The sequence below is a fragment of the Lycorma delicatula genome, chromosome 9 (assembly GCF_047948215.1).
Source record: "Lycorma delicatula isolate Av1 chromosome 9, ASM4794821v1, whole genome shotgun sequence".
Taxonomy (NCBI): domain Eukaryota; kingdom Metazoa; phylum Arthropoda; class Insecta; order Hemiptera; family Fulgoridae; genus Lycorma; species Lycorma delicatula.
In genome coordinates, this window is record NC_134463.1 from 131,085,268 (window position 1) to 131,105,894 (window position 20,627).

General features: G+C 30.6%; 1 protein-coding gene across 3 annotated transcripts in view; it reads right to left on the minus strand.

Moving 5' to 3' along the window:
* The window catches only part of LOC142330329 (uncharacterized), a 291,326-nt gene that overhangs the window by 21,672 nt on the left and 249,027 nt on the right, over nucleotides 1-20,627 (minus strand). For all 3 annotated transcript variants that reach the window (XM_075375555.1, XM_075375554.1, XM_075375553.1), the window contains exons 8-9: nucleotides 13,230-13,340; nucleotides 1,736-1,889 (exon numbers count right to left, since the gene is read on the minus strand). In XM_075375555.1, the coding sequence (XP_075231670.1) occupies nucleotides 1,736-1,889; nucleotides 13,230-13,340 (265 nt within the window). The remainder of the gene's footprint in view (nucleotides 1-1,735; nucleotides 1,890-13,229; nucleotides 13,341-20,627) is intronic.

A 20,627-nucleotide genomic window follows, 5' to 3' on the forward strand; every position in this document is an offset into this window, starting at 1 on the left:
TCATAAACAAGACTGTTTCATCGATTCCTAGAATGATAAATATTAGAATCATTAAGGTTTAATTTCATAGAGTCCAGATCAGCGTATCTACATGAGAACTACAACTATAATCATCATACAGATTTTCAACAAAATCATGAAAAATAAACTTTTTATTTTTAAAAAAACCAAAAAAAAAAACCATCGTTTTATTATAAAAATCATATGATTATTATAGTAAAATAGTTATTTTTTTTTAGTTTATTTTTATTTTTACAATTTTTTTTCTTGCAATTAGTTAGTTCATAAATTGACAAAATAAATAAATTTGAAATCTCTTTGATTTCTGGTTATTTCTGATCATCATAAACTGACGATGCTACTGAAAGAATTCTGATTTGTCAGTCAGGAGGGCATAAAGACCATTGTGATAGCACAGCTGGTAGCTATTCCAAAAAAGGTCTATGAAGAACTGCAAGTAAAGAATGAGGCATCTCAAGTTTACTTCAAACGAGGCAGTATGAAAACCATTATGTTAACTATCTTTTTTCAAGACCAAAAGTATGATGCAAAAGAGAGGAAATTAAAAAACAAAAGCTATGACCCAGAAAGGCTGCTTGAACTCGTCTAATTAACTGTATGGATTTAACAAATAATGCCTGTTTTTATGTTATAATTATAACAAATCATACCGGTTTTTATATCTATTATGAAATTAAACAAGCCAAAATTTTATGCTTTTTAAATAGCGGCTTAGAGTGTTAAACAGAGGAACTCCAGTGATTATCCTCAAAGTTTTTTCTGGATCATGAATACTCTTTTTTACATTGATGGCATTTTCCCAGAGCTTAATATGATGTGTCATAAGTGAATGGAAGCAGGCATAATATAAACAGTATGTACAAAAAGTTCCAGGACTGAGGCTATAAAACAAAAAACGTAAAAAACGATTGATTCATATTTCAACTTCTATGTAGTCATCCTTCAATGTGATACAACATTTAAATCGGTTATAAACTTCAAAAACTCTAGATAAGTCATCTTTTGGAATGGCCTTCAGGATGCTTGCAACATTCTTTTTACCACTCGTCTTTCACGGGCATCTTTCTTTAGGAAATGTAAAATAGTCCATAGGGGCTATATCTGGCAAATATGGAAGGGATCTAGCAATGCTCACCTATCATTTGGGCAAAAACTGCTGTGCAATGATGGTATGTGACCTGGCATGCACTGTCATGAAACAGAACTAAATTTTGATTTATGAAAATGCAACAGCATGAGACAAATTTGGTCCAATAAATGTTTCAGGACATCTCGGTAGACAACAGCAGTAATTAATGCACTGTAGACTTCATCGAGCAATTAAAGCTATTTGATGATTTCATCGACACAACTGGTCACTGGCCACCCCCTCTCTCATCTTATAATGACATTCGACCACCATGGTAACAAAAAAACTACTCCAACACATACAATTAAGATATATCTTCATAATCATGTCCTTCTTTTATCTTTTAAAAAATTTCTGGATCACTTTTTCTGAGAGAAAACAAGATTTTATATTTGATCGTTCAATTTTTTTTAAAATCTAGAACATTCTAGAACATTGTTCTCTAGTCCTAGAACATTTTGTACAAACTTTACAATTTTAGTGATTAGTGTAACTTGCACATTAATAATGTCTACTAGTATAAAAATGATCATAAACAGTCAGTAATATATTTTACTAATTTTATTTTTAATAATTTTTACTTACGAACAGAGTCCGGTTCATATGATTCTACACTCTTTTTATTAATATTCTCTCTCATCTGCTGACGAACTTCCATCAATTCTGATGCTTCATTATGTGCTTGTCTTGCTTTCTCTAAAAATCCTAAATTTTTTCTCAATGGCCCCATAGACGGTTCCTAAAACAGTAAAAAAAAAATCATATCAGTCACGTTAACAAAACACAGTACTTTCAGCATTTGGTTGTAAACTTGTAAACCAAACAAGAAAACCTAAGTGTTGATGAATTCATTTTTATTTTTATTCTAGCACTGGTTAATTCAATGATGTTGATTATCATAGGAATCTCCACCTAAAACTTAAAACAACATATCACAATACAGAAACGTTTAGGTTGTATTCTTATACCAGCAATCTAAAATTAAAAAGAGTTAATTTCTTTTTTTGTATTTTTAAAGTAAAATAACCTTTTCAGAATGCAATAATGTAATTCTTGACCGTTCTCTGTGGATCATCATTAGACATTATCCTTAATTAACCAGTCACAATAGTATTTCTTTATTTCTTCATACTCTCATCAATCACCCAAGGCTAATATGAAAAATTTTAATACAAAAATTATGTATTTTTAAGATAAATGTATAATTTTATAATTTATGGAGAAATATATTATTAAATTAATAATTTTATAAAGTTAGTGATTATAATGCATAATTTGTAATTAAACATACTCTTGATAATCCAGTTATAATAATTTAATTGTAATTGTATAATTTGTAATAATGGGTGACTTCTTTTCAACATATTGTGTTATGTAAAATGTCAATAAGGCAATGTAAGTCTACATATTTGTATTGTTCTAAATAAATAGATAACTGCATTTGTAAACCGATATCTTGAAAGTAATAAAGCTATTAGTTAAAAACACTTGCTCTTTTAAAACTTTTATATAATTTTATTTCTAATTAAACCTCAATATTGAATATTATGATTTACATTTCCACAGTTAGAAAGAAATTCCTGGTAGGATTCACCATCAATAGAAGTGTTTGTCAGTATGAGTTACACTGAGATAGACATTTACAGCAGACTTGATGGTTAGGACCTGTCCAAAACACTCAGTACTACTCCTTCCTATGTGTGGCCCATCTGATATCATTTTAAGCGAGAGCGTGTCATAACATCATTTTTCATGCAAGCTAGTAGTAATATTGTCATTTTTAATAAATTACCATCCCCGCTTAAAAGATCTTCCTACCGATTTATTTAATAAAATTAAAAAATTAATTTTACGTAAACATGATCTGTAGATTATTTTTTATTTAAAAATAATTTTAAATAAAAAGTCTATGATTTACTATCAAGGATGAATTTTAATAAAAAAACTCAAACAATGAAAATTAAAGGAAATAGAACTTTAAACAGCTTGCATAGAAACATTTTTGAAACTAGGGGTTCCTTCCTTCAGTTTGGCAACAACTTTAATCTTTTATACTAATGAGTAATATTACAAATCTAACTTCATTTAAAATTGTGTGGGACAAGCCAAGGACTATATCGCATAAAATCTGAATTAATCTTTACAGGAAACATAATTTGCGATTGACTTGCTCCCTTCAATGCTTCATCTAGCAAAATGTAATTATGTTTCTAATTAACTTTAAATGATTTATCAACAAAAATAACAATGATATGATAACCCACATTTACCAGAATCAACTGATAAAAATCTACATGTTTTCAATACTATTATTGCTTTTACAACATAAGCAGTGTAGGATATAATGAAAAACCAAATATAAATTATGAAAATGCTCATAGCAATTAGATGAAGACTAAAAAGTAAAAACAAAAAAGACGTAATACGTGATGGTTAAAAAAATAATGTAAAATTAAACCTATATTATACATTAAGTTCATAGTCTTGTGTTGTATAAAATATCTTAGAAATTTCACTTTAAAAAGAATTATCTGGAAAAATAAGCAGAATGTGGTAAAATAATATCTATCAGTTTATGTTATATATTCTGTGTAAATCATTCATTCTTGGATCATAAAGAAACTCATTCACGGCCAGGAATGTTTTTGGATGGTTAGTTATTCTTTAAGATACTAGGTTTTTGCTCATAAGTTTCAAATAAATGTTAACAAACCACCTACAGAAGAAGTAAGACTTCATAGTTTCTCTATGTTATAACTAGAGCAGACCCAGCAGTGCTTCATTATTGATAGATTTGAGTATATATAGAGTAAATGAACATAATTGAAAGTTTGATAAAACATTAAAAAACTGAACATTACGGAACTTTACAATAGCTTTACACCTTCTCTGAGCAATGTGGACCATTTTGCAAAACCCGGCACATAAATCGATCCAGTAGTTTTTTAGTCTGTAGCAGACACACATATGAGCAATGGCTTTTAAATATATAGAAGAAGAAAGTCTGTTGGAATATTTGTTTATTTGTTTCATAAATATCTCAACATCAGCTCCACCTAGCGGGCAGAGTTTTTTCAAAAATGTTTATTTTCACATAACTAATATATATTCTGAATATAAGCTAAATCGGTCAATAAACACATTTTTCTAAATATTTCGACCCGGTGCCACCTAGTGGATCCATTTCCAACAAAAAAATTTATTTTCTTGTAACTAATATATATTCTGAACATTGAGCCAAATCAGACCATAAATACAATTTTTCAAAATATCTTGACCCCAGCATCACCTAGCGGATCCAAACTAATTCAGAAACCATTAGAGGCATACGCACAACTCACCAAAGTTTCATTCCAATTGGATGAATGGTATAGGAACGCATATGGAACAAACAAACAAACATTCCTCTTTATATATATAATCTGCCTTATACACAACTTATTTAAAAAATGGAGTTTTGAATAAGTTTACATTAATTGGAGTATATATAGTTTTACACAGAGTTCATTTTAAGTTTATACCATTCATTAATATCCATTTATCTGTAAGGGCTATAAAAATTTTGCAGAATTCCACTTATCTTTTCCTAACCATTGAAAGTATATTATTTGTACTTTTCAATTCACTAATTTTTACTTCCTTGTATGAAATAAAGGAAGTATTGTGATCGCAAAAAATTTCGGTTTTCTGATCTCAATGTAAATATCCATTTTGACCATACCTGAATCCATTTTAACTAATTTTGGCGTGACATCTGTATGTATACATACATACATCTACTTCTCCTCTTTTGATTGCAACTGACTGGACTAAAAGTGTCCAAAAAAGCCCAAAATCCCAAAAATTTTGATTTTAGCCTTCTCTTAAGTAATAATTGAGTCATTGAGAGCTATTGAATGATATATCATAAGCGGTATTTATTTTCATCGGTTCCAGAGTTACAGCCAAATAAAATTTTAATATGAAATATTTGAATCATACATGTGGAAGGCACATCGGTTCAAATCCAACTTTATCTCCTTTACTTTTGAACTTTTTTTTTTTTTAGTTTAAATATATTGATTTATTATTAATTATTAACCTCGGATTGTAAAAAAAATTTATAATACATAATAATTCAATAATAACGATAAAAAAAAGAAATATATGAAAAAATATCATAAGTTATTAATGAAATAAAATTTTGTGTAATTTTCATTTTAAAAAAAATGTGTAGATATAATTTAACAGAAAACATCACTTTATGACTTTTTACTTGGGTATTTTTCACTAAATTCAACTGTCCCGTCGCTACAGGCCCTCAAAGATGAAAACCACAATTTTTTTGAACATAACTCATTTTTTTTATGTAAGCTACATCATCTAGGTTTAACATATAAATTTAAGCTTTGTAAGCATTAGTTGTTTGATACATAATGCTTCATTTTCTTTGCTTCTGGTACGATTGGAGTTGGTGTAGTGGAAGTTTAAAGGATGGAGAGCAGAATGAACTGTTATGTACTTATAAGACGATGTTCAGCTTTAATTCACTTTGCATCATTTGACAGTGTCATGCCTATTGCACTTCAACTGAACTTAATTTTCTGTTGCTTGCAGCACATGCACGCATTCAGGGGAGTGCAAATGTTTGTTTAACCCCATTCGTGCTGCAAAAGTACAGTTTTCTCAGCTGTGAGATAATTTGAAGTTTCCTTTCCAACCTGCAAGAAAACTATGCTTACAAAGTTTTGACTTAATGTACTTAATGTTTTTTAACTTTTACGGTTTCATTGGTTTTAATGATTGCACAATTATATGTAACATTATGCAAATAACTTATAAAAATAAAAATGAACCGATATGCTTAAAACAATTTCAAAATACACATGAAAAATATTAGGCAAATCTGAAATTTTCCTGGGTTTTCTAAATATTTTTAAAATGATACACACACAAATCTTTCTAAACTAATAAAAATTTTAATTATTTTTTAGAATATCTGCATTGCATAATCAAATGAGAATCTTCAACAACCAGAAATGTACTTGCAAATTTTCCAGTAGCAGAATGTTTAATTTTGTTTTATAGCAGACGCAAGATATGGTCCAAAGCCTCGAATTATGAAAAATGCACATTCATTTCGACGTTTACGTTCACTTATGATTTATTTTGTCACTGTTTACCTACAGATATCCAAAAGCAAGAACAATCTTTCAAGCAAACTAATTTTTTATAATTTAGATTTCATTTGTTACTGGCTCTAAGTTAAAACATATTTTCATGCGAAAGGAAACTTTTTTATTTCTCCCAAAAACTGTACTGGAACAGCAACGATAACAAAAATTATGAAGTACATAAAAGAAAGTTTATGAAAATACTCATAAAGGACATTTAAACAAAACCGGTATAATTTTTGATACTTCAATAATAATCTTTGTAATTCATGGACCTAATTGGTCCATTGATTACTTTATCGAAACATAAAAGACTGGGATTGAGGCTTACTGCTGAGTTACGGTATAAAATACTCATCCAATAATCTTGTCAAATACTTAGTGACATAGTTAAGGTAAATACAATTACATTTGTTCCCTCAATGCAACAACAGGGTTCAGAGCACTACACCTGGTGTAACTGGTTTGTCAAAGGGTATTTATAAATGATTTCCCTAATCTGATAATAAAGGATCAGTTCTGACATTTTAAAATTCTGGGTCTCTAATGTAAACAAAACATGCCTGCCATAGTTTTAAATTTGAAAATTTCATTAATTATTTGATTAAAGATACCAAATTTTAACTTACTAAAACTTCAAATGTTTTAAATTGTTATTTAATTAAAAATAAAAAGAATAATTTGTTAATCTGTTGTTTAAAAATGTAATTTTTGAAGAATAAATTTGTTGTTTAACTTATAGTTTTAAATGTTAACATGTTTTATTTCATTTTGTACATATTAAATAATATATTATAAAAGAAGTCTGGACTATTATCGTATAAATATTTCTAACAGATTGCATAAATAAATTTAACTTAAATACTTTTCTTAATTATTATAAATAATTTTAAAACAGCTTACCGAAATGATAAAAATTAAGAAACTATTACAATATGGATGTAGTCAGATTTAAAACTTTAACTTTTGACGAATGACAATCAATTGTTACATATATATCAAATTTAATTATGTAAGATTATAGTATTATACATGTTAGTCATAATTATTCTCTTGAAAATGGCAGAATAGCCAAAAGCACTTGAGGAAATCAAATTGGAATTTGGTCACTGTTTTAAAATCATATATAATAGTTATTATACCAAACGATGCCATGTTTGAGAAACTAAACTTTTCTTAATGCAACTTTTGCACATTTGACAAATCTTGTTAAAAATAGAGACTAAATTGGTGGGTAAACTATTTACAATTAAACTAATCGGTTTACGTACAAACTGAAATTTATTTTTACCATGATAAAATGTGATACTGTATAGCACATATATAATATATTAATTAAATTCTGTGCATCTTATTGTAAAGGACAATGTTGTTATTAAATATTGCACATTATCTAAGCAGGCCATTTAATAATTATAATCAATGGAAGTAATTTATACATAAATCTCATTTAAAATACAGTAATTAAGCATATATTGTAATATCAAGGTATTTTTCAAAAGAATAGGACACTAGTTTTTTTTTTTCAGAAGTATAAATTAAATCTTTTGGTTTGAGTCTGTTTAATAGTTAATATGCTTAATATTTAAGGCTGCCAATTCATACGAACATACAATATGCTCTGTAAAATACATATAATACACGATAAAAAATAATTATAAATAAGTATAAATATATGATGATGTAAAAAGGATTATGAAACCTTTTCCATGGAGTGGAATTGGAGGAAGTATTTTCCAGCAAACAGCTACCATACTAAGATAATCATTACTTTTGATAGTAAATCACTGCACAAACATAAACAACATTATGAAACACTGAAGTATAGTAACTAGGCACGATTGAGCGACTCAAAATTTATAACAAATTGAAACAATATTAATAGATGAATAGTTTAAATTACACTCTCTTTGAACACAATACCATCAACAAAGATCCTTCAAAACATTTTCCAATACCAGTGGCATTTGGAATGGCTTTAAAACACTCAGTGCTTCTAACACAGCCTCTGAAGAAGTTTAATGTAGAGCGAAATCTAGCTCCAAACTCATGTCACATTTATTACCTAATTTCTCCTTCCATTAAATTTTACTGTAGCTGAATTACAAACAGTTTTGCACAATAAAAACCCATCGGATCAAATCCTATTATTATTACATTAAATCCAAAAAAACTTTTTAATTCCCAGCAGATTTTTATCAATTTAAAATTAAATACTCTATGGGTACAACAAAACTTTGAATAATGATAAACTTCTATAGGTGTAATCAATCACCCTGACGTTAACATTTATCTCCGAGTGAAAAGAACGTTAAAAAGTGTCTGTCTTACACATTTTAAGTAGTGTCTTATCATGGTAGCTGTGTTACAGAAAAATGATTAAACTTTAGTGATGTTTCAAATTTTTAAAGTGCAATAAACTTTAGCCATAAACTTAGTATAAACATTAACTCAAATTTATTCACATTTCATGTTTACTTAATTAATGTACTTAATTGTTCTAGAGGTCACTAGATCATGACATGTTAGGATCTGAAAACAGATAAACAAACCGAATAAGAAACTGAGTATGCATAAGCTTAGAAGTCTTGTGTATAATTCGTCTTTCATCTCTCCTTAGCACTTCCCGCTGTAACTCTTAAGAAAGACTATGCAAATTTCCCTTTATCTTACCCATGATTTCAAGACAAAATAACCCACATCAATGAAGTAAAATTCACAGATGGTCTAATTTTATTGCATTCCCGATTGAAATTTATTTTTTTGGAAAATACCCGATAACTGAAAACCATTCATTCAAAAACACTCAAATTTGGCAAGGACAATAATAAAAAGATGTTGAGAGTTTATAAGATATTTTTACAATATTTTTTGGCACAATCATAAAAGTGTTACTTAAAAAAACTAAAATAAATAAAAAAGTGTTACAAAAAATAATTTGAACATAGATTTCAGTAAAGAAATAAATGATCGGTGAAACAAATTATAATTCTACAAACTCATCAGCAATAAAATAGTGAAACTATATTTAGCCTGAAATTTAGAAATTATTCAAATTATCATTTGGAATCCTCTGATACATAGAATATGTTGATTATTGTATCATAAGTGCTTGAGTATCATATTTGTTTTGTAAGGTTACTATGGTATTGAGTATTTGATAAGGTAGGAGGATGTCACTGCTTTAACAATTATGCAGAACTTGGCAGTGAATCAAATTGATGACCAAATATCATCAGAAAAATAAGTTCCTTTGTGCCTTCTTTTAATATAATGTTCTCTACTGCAGCACCCAAAAATAAGGCAGTTTAGATTGAAAACTCTCAATTAGGTTACAATAGACCATACAACTCTTTTCCTTTTCAGTAGAATATCTAACAGATTGGATTTGTTCATCAGCTTGATTAATTCATATAGGAATTCTGATTCATCTCCGCTTTCACCTAATGTATGAGAGAATCAGGAACTCTAATCTCTGATTAAACGAGCTGAAATTTATACATATGCATTTGTTAGTCATCAAAGTTTAAGTTTACAAATACAATGGGATGGATTGCTGGACTGAAGGGGGTATGAGAATTATCAATACGAACAATGCTATATGCACTCATGCATGTAAATGCAGTGTATGGTACATAAATATATCTGTTTTTTATTATTTTTCACCTTAATGGTAATCTCATTTATATATTTATTTTTTTATATCTAACTTTTTCTTAATATTTTTTTTTTCAATTTTATTTTATTTTTTTTTATTCTATTTAATATTTTTAGGTTTCAATACTTTCATTCTTTATTTCAAGAAAAATGAAAAGTTTGTGCAATGTATAACATTTTTTAAATTAATAAGATCTATCCCAACCACATCATTTATGCATGTCAACTGTACGATCACTGTTCGATGACAGATTCATCAGCATTATCATCACTGCTTTATTATCATTTGTAAACAATTGTAAACCTTTTGGTTAATTCATATAGGAATTCTGCTTCATCTCCACTTTCACCTGATGTATGAGAGAATCAGGAACAACAACATTCTCTGATCGTAATCATTATGAACTATTTTTAGGATGTATTTACATTACTGTTCCAGTAATCAGCTATCGATTCGGAAAAACTTTTCTCAGCCCTTTCTTTAATTCTATTTTGCCGATGTTTCTTCTGCAAACTGACTTTTTATTTCCCCCACGTCATTCAATCTTATTGAATTTAGGATAGATAGTAAGCTACCTTAATAAATTTTCATTGTAATTCTCTACTAGTTTTTTGTCAAAGCAATCAGTACTCTTCACAGCACAGCTTATTTAATTACACTTATTTTTTAGTTAACTTTTCAATGTATCTCCTGAGCATAGAATATTTCTAGTTTAGAAGCGTTCTTGTTTTCTGTAATTTTAATTCAGTACCTAGTGTAATTTCATCCTATCATTGTGAGTGTTCAGTTACCTAAACTGTATGAGGTGGAAATTTTGGTTTTAATTTTGTTCTGTTATCAATTTTTACAATTTTAAGCATTTATGTTTTTCCGGTATCGATTTAAAAAACAAAAGTGCATTTGGAATTTTTTCTGCAGCACAGCTCAAATGTACTGAAATTAGGTTTGATTCTTTAGATACGGATTTTCTGTAGACATTAATAGGGTCATCAGTCCAACTGTAACATTTTACATGGGTTGATTGCATGACACCCCTAAAAAATAATAGGTCTTCTTTCTGAGCATTATTTTTCATATGTTTAAATAATTTACTGTTTGAAATTTATATAAAGTTTTTTTACCAAAATTATAAAAATATTTTCACTCTTCTTCCATCTGAAACCCTTCTCAGAATTTTGAAGTTTCATGCTTACTATTTAACTGCAGATCCAGTATTCTGTTTTAAAACTACTAACAACTTCTTCAGCGGCAGCAATGTTAAATGTCATATAAGAAAACTGTATGCGTATTTCTTAATGCATGTTTTTGAAAATAATCGGTGGTTCTTCATTCTTAACAGAATTTAACTGCAAACTGAAATATATTTTTTTTCCCAGTTCATTTGATTCTGTTATAACTTTACATGCCATATGGGCAGACATGATCCAAAGGTGTTGAGTATTAAAAAATACTGTTTATAAAAATGTGAAAATTAATAATGTAAACTTAACACGAGTGTAATCTTGATACCTACAACAGACATCATAGCGAACAGTACTCTATCCCCCAACTCTGTACTATTAGCAATGCCAAGAATTATTGAGCACATTAGTGCTATGATTTCTGGACCTTCCCTCTGTTAAAAGACATTTCAGTACAAAACAATATTAAAAAAGTAGCCAAAATAATTACTTTTTTCAGTAAGAAGGTTCTGATTCACTAAAAGATTGATCTTTATCCTCAAAACATGATTTCTAATGGGTTATTATTTTAATATTCTTGGTCACAGAAACATGTATTTATGTTTATAATAAATATTTTCTTTTCTAAACTAATAATAACTAATTTTCTTTTGAAAATTAGAACACTTAAATTTTTTTAAATTGAAGAAACTATTAAACCGTTAGAATTAAAACAAATATAAAAACTACTATACTTTAATCAAACATATTTAATGTTTTCAGAATAATACAGATAATGAAATTTACTACAAAATGGAATAAAAGTAATAAAAATTTATACACACAAAATTTTTAAAACAAATAATTTGTGTTTCAGTCTTCATTTTTTTTCATTTAAAATCAGATATTTCTGAAAAAAGATCTGTAAAGATTAACCAAATAATTTACATTTAATTTCATAATGGTTTTCAGTTTATATAAAAAATCCTGTCTTCGCTTCATTTCCATTCTTTACTGTTACAAACAGATAACTCTTCTGAAAAAAAAAAACATTACATATATAAACAGTCACTATTAAGCTAAATTAATTTTTTTCTAAGAAATTATTAAGGTAAAGTTAATTTTATATGCATCTGTTTAAGCAGAATGAAAAAAGTTAATTTCTTTTATTTAAAGTCTGCATCAAGAAAATTTTAAAATTAAAATACAACAACCAAGATCACTGTACAGACATGTTTGAAAATTTTTAATCAGCTGCTCTTCCTGAAGGCAATCGGTTACAGGGTTTTGATTGCAAAATATATTAGGTAAATTAATATCACATCTGTTTACTTATCTTGCTTGATGTCATTTAATTTTGAAGTTCATGCATAAACATTTGCATTTGTATGTTTTACAGGCTGCCACTGAGACATAGCAATAGCAAATTTATACAAATGAAATTAAATGTTAAGCGATCATAATAGTCCAAATTAAAAGGGAGTAAAAATTGATTTCTGACAATTTGAATTTTTGGTAATCAAAGATTTAGTTTGTTTTGAGCTAAAACAAAAATAAACATATATTATTTAATTAAAAAAACTGCACGAGTAAATAATCCAAATAGAAGGTATTAAGTAAAGGTTGTATTTATTTATTCTTACGCTTTAAAAATTTAACGAATAATAATTTCAAGTTTTACATTTTACATCGGTTTGTTTTTACATAAGAAGTGAGACCAATGTCAGTAATTGAGTTATAATAATATCAGCAAATTAACTAGTAGCATTACAAATTATTATATTGAATAAATACGAATGATATGTAAACAAAGATGTGACATTCTGAAAAATGGTAATTAATTGTTGTAATGTATCTTTCAGAAATCTTAATTAAATATGTAATTAAATTTTCCTCCTTATAAAATATTGTGTCCAATTCTTTCAAGGATTTACCTCAGAATACTGATTTGAGTGGCAACTAGATCGCTTTTATAAACTGCATCTTTAATATTTTATCGGTCACTGAATATAACCTAGGTTTCAGTTAGCTGACTGCTGGTCAAACAGATTCGTGCTACATGAACAATAATATAAATGGTAAAAAAATGAAATGAAATTTTCACTCACTGTGGCACTGTTATCATGTTCTTGAACTTGTTCATCTCTGTAATGTCTCTGTAAGTATTCCACATTCGCTTTTATTTCGTGCAGATAATTGATTGCTTCTTCTTTTGACATCTGTTAACAAACATTTAAAACATAACTTTTATCGGTTGAAAAATCAATTGCATGGTGCATGGGTAAAGTACTTGAAGATCTATTTATTTTAGGTAGTTTAGTTGACATAAAATGTAAATTGATACGATTATGTGTCTTATGCAACAAAAAACAAATCAATATCAGTTAAAAACCCTATATACCATACAGCTCCATTTCAGAATCAGAATTTGCAGCGAGTCAAGATTTTTCCCTATTAAACTATGAAAATTTTTAATAAAATGTGATCTGAGTACATTAACACCGGATTTACTGTTGCTGGTGTAACAATGACCCATGGCCTAAATGTGTAATCTACTTTAAAATTCTTTCAAACCAAAGTATGAAAACCTCATTGTTGAAATGCCACCTTAGTATTAAACATTCAATATTACAAAACAAACCTAATTATTATTTTGTTCAAAAACTGTCAAAGATAAAATTGTTTTTTTTTATCTCAAATTATATTTACAAGGGGTTTTGTAGATTAGAAACTGTTAGTAAATTTCATGACAATAATAAAGTTATAAGAGTTTCTCTTGACGTATCTTAATTAAATACATTCTAGACAAATAGTAAATCAAAGATAGCATAAGCATTAATAAAGTTCATAATTATTATTAATCATAATAATATCCAGTGTTATGAATAAAACCAAAACATAAAAAGAAGAACAGTAACATAGGAACAAAAAGTATTAAGATATTAAACATAAATATCATACATAAATTGTACATAGTTTCATGATGCACAACTTAAGAAGAGAGGCTTTGTCCTGAGTATCACTATTAGGTTCTAGTTCCAATACGTATACCTGGTTTAATTGCTTTACATCTTCCCCACTGTCTATGAGGTTAACAGCTAGATAGTTTATGTGGTCGTTAAGTCTTCTTTTGTACCTAGTTGCAAATCGGTTTACTTCCTCTCAAACATGTGGTAACCCTAAGTACTAGTGAATTTCATAGTTCTGCGTAAACCATAGCACCTGAGTAATGCATCTCACAAATCTATTCTGGAATAATCTCTACATCGGTGGTACACCAGAGTTAAATTCTGCATGTCCAAACCAATTTTAGAATTGTTTGTATAAAAAAAGCTTGTTACATAGAGATAGTGGTGACTTCCTGTCTAAAAACAAGTATAGCTCCTTAAATCTGATATTTAGCTTTTTTTTTACCTTAATGTTAATCTTCCATGTTAGATGCCGATCTAGGTGAATACCTAAATACCAAACACTTGGATTCCTGGGCAGTCACCACCTCTCATTGTTAAGTCAAGCAAGTCAAATTCACTTGGGATGACCTTTATTTCCATTTTTTTCAACCGCTCGGTTAGAAGGTCTAACCCAGATTGTACTTAGTTGAGGCTGGAGTCGGATCATCATTGACAGCCACGATTGCCGTGTTGTCTGCAAACTATGCAGTAATGGTATTTTCTGTGACTAGAAGGTCCACAGTGAAGATGGAATACAGGGCAGGCACCGACACTGAGCTCTGAGAAACAATCCTTGTTTTTAATCTGAAAGAAGCGTGCATCCAAGTAACTACACAATATTAAATAAAAAGGTTGAGGTAGATTTGTTTTTAGTTTGTATAGCAGACCAGGCAGCCAGACCTTATCAAATACTATCTGTATATCTAGAAAGGAAGCCCAACAGAACTTTATCTCCTGCAAATAGTTGTGACAACATGAATGTTCAGTGACCATAGAGATAAAATACATCTTTCTATATACATCTTCTACAGACAGCACTTGAAAAGAGGCATCTTGAGGAGCAGTTTGAGGCATCTTTCTTAATGAGAATAGCAAAGTGAAGAAAATCTCATATAATCGGTGAGAAACTGTTGTTACTTGCTATGAAAGAGGTATGGTGATTTGTATGTCAGGTAAATCGTCAGCTAAACAAATAGACGTGATGCCATTGTCAAACGATAACGTGCACTGCAGAATTAAAAGCATGGCATTAAATGTTAAAGAAAACTTAATAACTAAAGTCAAAAATAGTAATTTTTTTTTTTGCCGTACAACTGTACGTAACTGTATGTAAGAAACCACACTCAAGTTATGGTTTATATGCAGTTTTCCTTTGAACTAAAATATGAAGGTATTGCCACCAAAGTAAAGTCATTTTCAGAAAATTGTACCCTCAGTCATTACAGCATCTACAGAGAAGCTTTAGCAGCAAAACGAATGCCTTAATAATTTAAACACGTTCTCCAAGAGGCTGCCAAGGCAGTCAGTTTTATTAAATCTCAGGCTTTAAACTCTTTTTGAAACTTTCTGAAATAGACAGTGATCACATTCAGTTATTGCGACACAGTGAAATGGCTTAAAAAAAAATGCTAACAGGTTATTTGAGCTGCAATCAGAGGTGCAAGTGTTCTTAATAGATACAAATTTTGAACTGCATGATCAGTAGGCAGATGAGCTGTGGATTACAACACTAGCCTACTTATCAGATATTTTCCATCACCTTAATACCTTAAATTTGTGTGCAAGGTGATATAACAAACTGATTTTCTGCAGACAACAAAATAAAGGCATTTATCAAAAAAAGAAGTGATGAATAATAGTGTTTACAATGAAAATCTGCAGACTTTTCCAAATTTGGAACATTTTGTGATGTTACACAAAATTAAAATGAAAGATAATCTTATAAATATTATAAAATGCCATTGCCTAATACTCACTGAAACTTTTGAAGAATATTTAAAAGACTATAATGAATTTCTATGGATACAAAACTCTTTCATATCGGATATCATTCCTGGAATCCTAACCAATGATGAAACAGAATCTTTGATAGGACTATCTTGCAATACAGGTTTGAAAATGTAATTTACTAAATTAAGTTATGTGGATTTTGTCTGAGGGTATTATTTTTAGTACCATTCTCTACCTATCTTTGTGAAACATGATTTTCAGCTATAGTGATAGTAAAAAACAAAAATGTGTAATAAACTGAACCCTGACCCAAATTTTGGCTAAAAAATTAACTCCAACTGAGCCAGATACCTGTTCAATTGTTTCAAGCATTCAGTACCATCCTTCCCACTGAATTTTTAGCCTTCATGAATATTTTAATTAGTAATGTAATTTAATGTATAAAGTAATATTTCTTTTGCATAAACAAAATTATTAAGGAATTTATAATGAATAAAAAAATTGTAAAACAAACTTTTTTTATAAAATAGATACTTTCAAAAGAGATTGTACTTTTTATTGCTTTAGCAAACCAAGCAGAGGAAGCAAAGCTTTCTTGAAACTGCAGCAAATTGTCATAAGGTAATTTTTAAAGGAATGCACACTACCACACAGGATTACCAACCAAATAATAATAATAATCTTTTTATTGTATAAAGCAACACAAAATTTCATCACAATTGTCAACAATCAATAACTAGAAAATGTGGTTAAAAGTCTACAGAAATTATTAAAATTAAAAAAAATTTTAAAGTCCTTTCTATCTATTCAGTTGCCCCATTCAAACATACAAAACGTATCATTCATGCACAATTCACATCTTTTGACATCAGTTCTGTCCTTATAAAATTTTGATTAATTATCCCTGTAGCCATCCATGAACTCATCAACAGAGTAGAATGACTTAAGACACCAAAATGCATCTTACTCGAGATTTAAACAGACTCAGAATGGGAATTTGTTGAAATCCTCTGGGAGCCTATTAATTAATCTGACACAAACTTGCAACAGCAAATGTTTGAAAGCCACTGTTCTGTGCTGTTGGGCACGCAAGTTCTCCCTTCCTCTGTTATCGTAAAGATGTACATCTCCATTCCACACTAAATTACATTTCAAATGGCAATACACCACAACATCCAAAATATAAAGACAGGGCAAAGTCAGTAATCCCAGCTCCAAGAAGGCATCCCTATACAACTCTCGTATATTTCAGATATCAACAGTTTGGACACACAGCAGTATGCTGTACAAGGCAACAGGTTTGCTCTTGTGGATCCACACTTAACCCAGATTAACCATGCAAGGATCCACCTGTCTATGTGAATTGTCATGGACATCACTTGGCAAGATCGCAGAATTGCCCTATGTACAAAGAAGAAGTAGCCATCCAGGAGGTAAAGACCATACAAAAGGTCAGCTACTTCAAGGCAAACAAGATAGTTCACAGCAGAATGCCTAAATCAACGTCATATGCTCAGGTTGCAGTTGATCCTTCAGCTTTAATCAAGCCAAAAGATGTTATATCTGAGCTAGCACCAGCCTAAGAGAATATGGTTAGAATGCGACCAATCATAGAAAGCAGTTCTACACCAGCACCAAAAGTTCAAAACATAATTAAAGAACTCTCAACCAAAGCAAGAACCTACGGCCTGTAATACGTTGAACCTTAATCTAATGTGAGAGAAGTTGAGGTTCAAATAGAAAAAGTCCCAAATCAGGGAAATCGGAAAGATAATGAGAAAGTGACTGAGAGAAAAGAGGTACCAGTAAAAGTGCTTGTGGAGCCTCCAAAAGAGAGGGCAACCCCAACATTAACCTTGGGCAGTCCATCAAGCATCGACTTACAATGTGATACTCCCTGCTCCATCTGGGTCAGTATCATTGGATGCTGAACACAAAACATCCTCCCCACCACCATTGATGGTATCAGAGGGGGATGAGCAGATTATAGAAGGCAATGTCTCCAAGGCATCAAACACCCTATCTTCAAAGGTAGATGCTGTGTAAAGAGTGGAAAAAATATTTAAAAAAGGTTGACCTAAGGGAAAACCTAGGCAATAAAATTTTATTTGCAAAATGGTCTGTGTTAATATCGATCTTGCAATGGAACATCAGTGGATGTTTGTCAAATTTGAGTGAGTTACAGCTGCTAATGAGACAGCTAAATCCTTTATGCACTTGATTACAGGAGACGCAATTAAGGAACACTGATACATTGAGATTAAAAGGTTACAACATAGTTAGGCTTGATCAAGCCCCTAACCAAAGATCAAGAGGAGGAGTAGCCATCATACCAGCAACTCATTGTGCCTTTGAAGAACTTCATCTATGCACTGATCTACAAGTGGTAGTTATACGCATATACCGCCCATTCAACATGACATTATGCAATGTATATCTGCCTAAGGAAAATTGGAGAGAAGAAGAATTACACCTAGTGGAACAATTGCCCCCCCCCCCTATTATTTTTCTGGGGAATTTCAATACTCAATAATCTTCTTTGAGGATCCAATTGCTTGGAACCTGCAGGAAGATTAGTTGAAGGTTTTCCGTATCCCAATTGTATCCCAAACATAAGAGATGGGTTTTTGGCTAAGTTAACTGGATTAGCTTCACTAGAGATTTCCATTTTCAAAATCTTACTGGAGACATAAATAGCGATGTAATCACTGCTGCAGCATCACGGCACATCCCTCAAATTTCAGGGATGTTGCAATGTCCACCTGTTCCTCGGTGGTTGGAAGTTTTACGTGAACCTATTAAGAAGAAAAAGGCTTTCAACATTTTTAAGAAAAGCCCCATGCAAGAAAATTTAATAAAATTTAGTAAATGCAGGGCTAGCATCAAAAGAGTTATTTTAACTGAAAAAAGAACCGCCTGGCAAAAATGTCTCCTCAGACAATTTCGGCAGAGGTATGGATGCAGGGCTAGCGCCAAAAGAGTTATTTTAACTGAAAAAAGGACCGACAAAAATATGTCTCCTCAGACAACTTCGGCCAGAGGTATGGCTGCAGGTATGGAGCAAAGTCAAAGCGGTATCCAGTGGATCAACTTACCACCAGGTTACCTGTATCAAAGATGGAGAATAGCTCCTTTTCTCGCCTTCAGACATTGCTGAGAAATCTGCGAGACACTATGAAGCTGTCAGTGCAACCGAAAATTATGATGATTATTTTATGTAACTGAAAATGATATATTGTTTGATACCTAGACCAATTTGTATTGTGAAGAATTCACTGAGAAAGAATTCAATCACGCTCTGGGTAAAACAGCGAACACTACTGCTGATCCAGACAACATCCGATACAAAATAATCAGAATGCTAGATGTCATTTCATTGCAAAGAAGAAAATACTACAACTGTTTAATCAAATTTGGATTTCTGGTATATACCCACGATCATGGAAAAACGCGATTATATCTCCTACTTTAAAGAAAGGGAAAAATCCCTTGGATGCGCGGAGCTATTGACCTTCTTACTTTTCCTGTTTAGCCTCCGATAATTACATTTCAGGTAATACTTCAGAGGATGAATGAGTATGATATGTATGAGAGTAAGTGAGGTGTAGTCTAGTATAGTCTCAGGTAGACCATTTCTGTAATATGTGATTGAAACCCAACCACCAAAGAACACCGGTATCCACGATCTAGTATTCAAATCCATGTAAAAATAACTGACTTTACTAGGACTTTACTAACGCTAGAACTCTCGATTTCTGAATCAGCTGATTTGGGAAGACGCGTTCACCACTAGATCAACCCGGTGGGTGGAGCTATGGACCTATCTGCACTCTAGGAAAAATTTTAGAACGCATGATAAACTTTCGACTCATGTGGATCCTTGAAAAAGAAGAATGGTTTTCAACCCATCAAGCGGGTTATCATAAATTTCACTCCACCACAAACCAGATGATTAATGTTGAAAATAAAATAAAATAAAATAAATTTAATGCTTTATAAATAAAAAGCATTGTTTTGCCGTCTTTTTTGATTTAGAGAAAGCCTTTGATATGACTTGGAGATACAGCATTTTAAAACAGCTACAAGATTGGGGAATAAGTAAGACTCCTGGTTAGGAGTTATTTGGAGGAAAGACACTTTTGTGTTAGAATTTTTTAACCTCTGGGTCCGCAGTGAAGAAATTCTTTCCCCAGAGGATGAGATGAGTGATTTGTAGCGTGTGTGAAAAATGCCATGCCTGACCGGGATTCAAACCCAGGACCTCTGGGTGAAAGGCCAAGATGCTACTGCTCATGAGACCGACGTGTTAGATCGTGTTAGAATTGGAAATGAATAATCGTTGCTCAGAAAGTTAGAAAATGGTGTACCACAAGGATCACCGCTTAGCGGAACCTTGTTCACAATTGCAGTGAACAAGCTTATTCCCACTATACCATCCGATATTGGAAGACGTTTATATGCGAATGAACTTGCAATCTTCTACGCCAACAATAAAACCACTATGATTAAATATAAGCTACAGATGGCTATTAACAAACTTGTCAAAGTAGAAAATAGGAATGGATTCTAGTTTTCAACTGAGAAGGCCAGAGGAAGAAGTCAAGT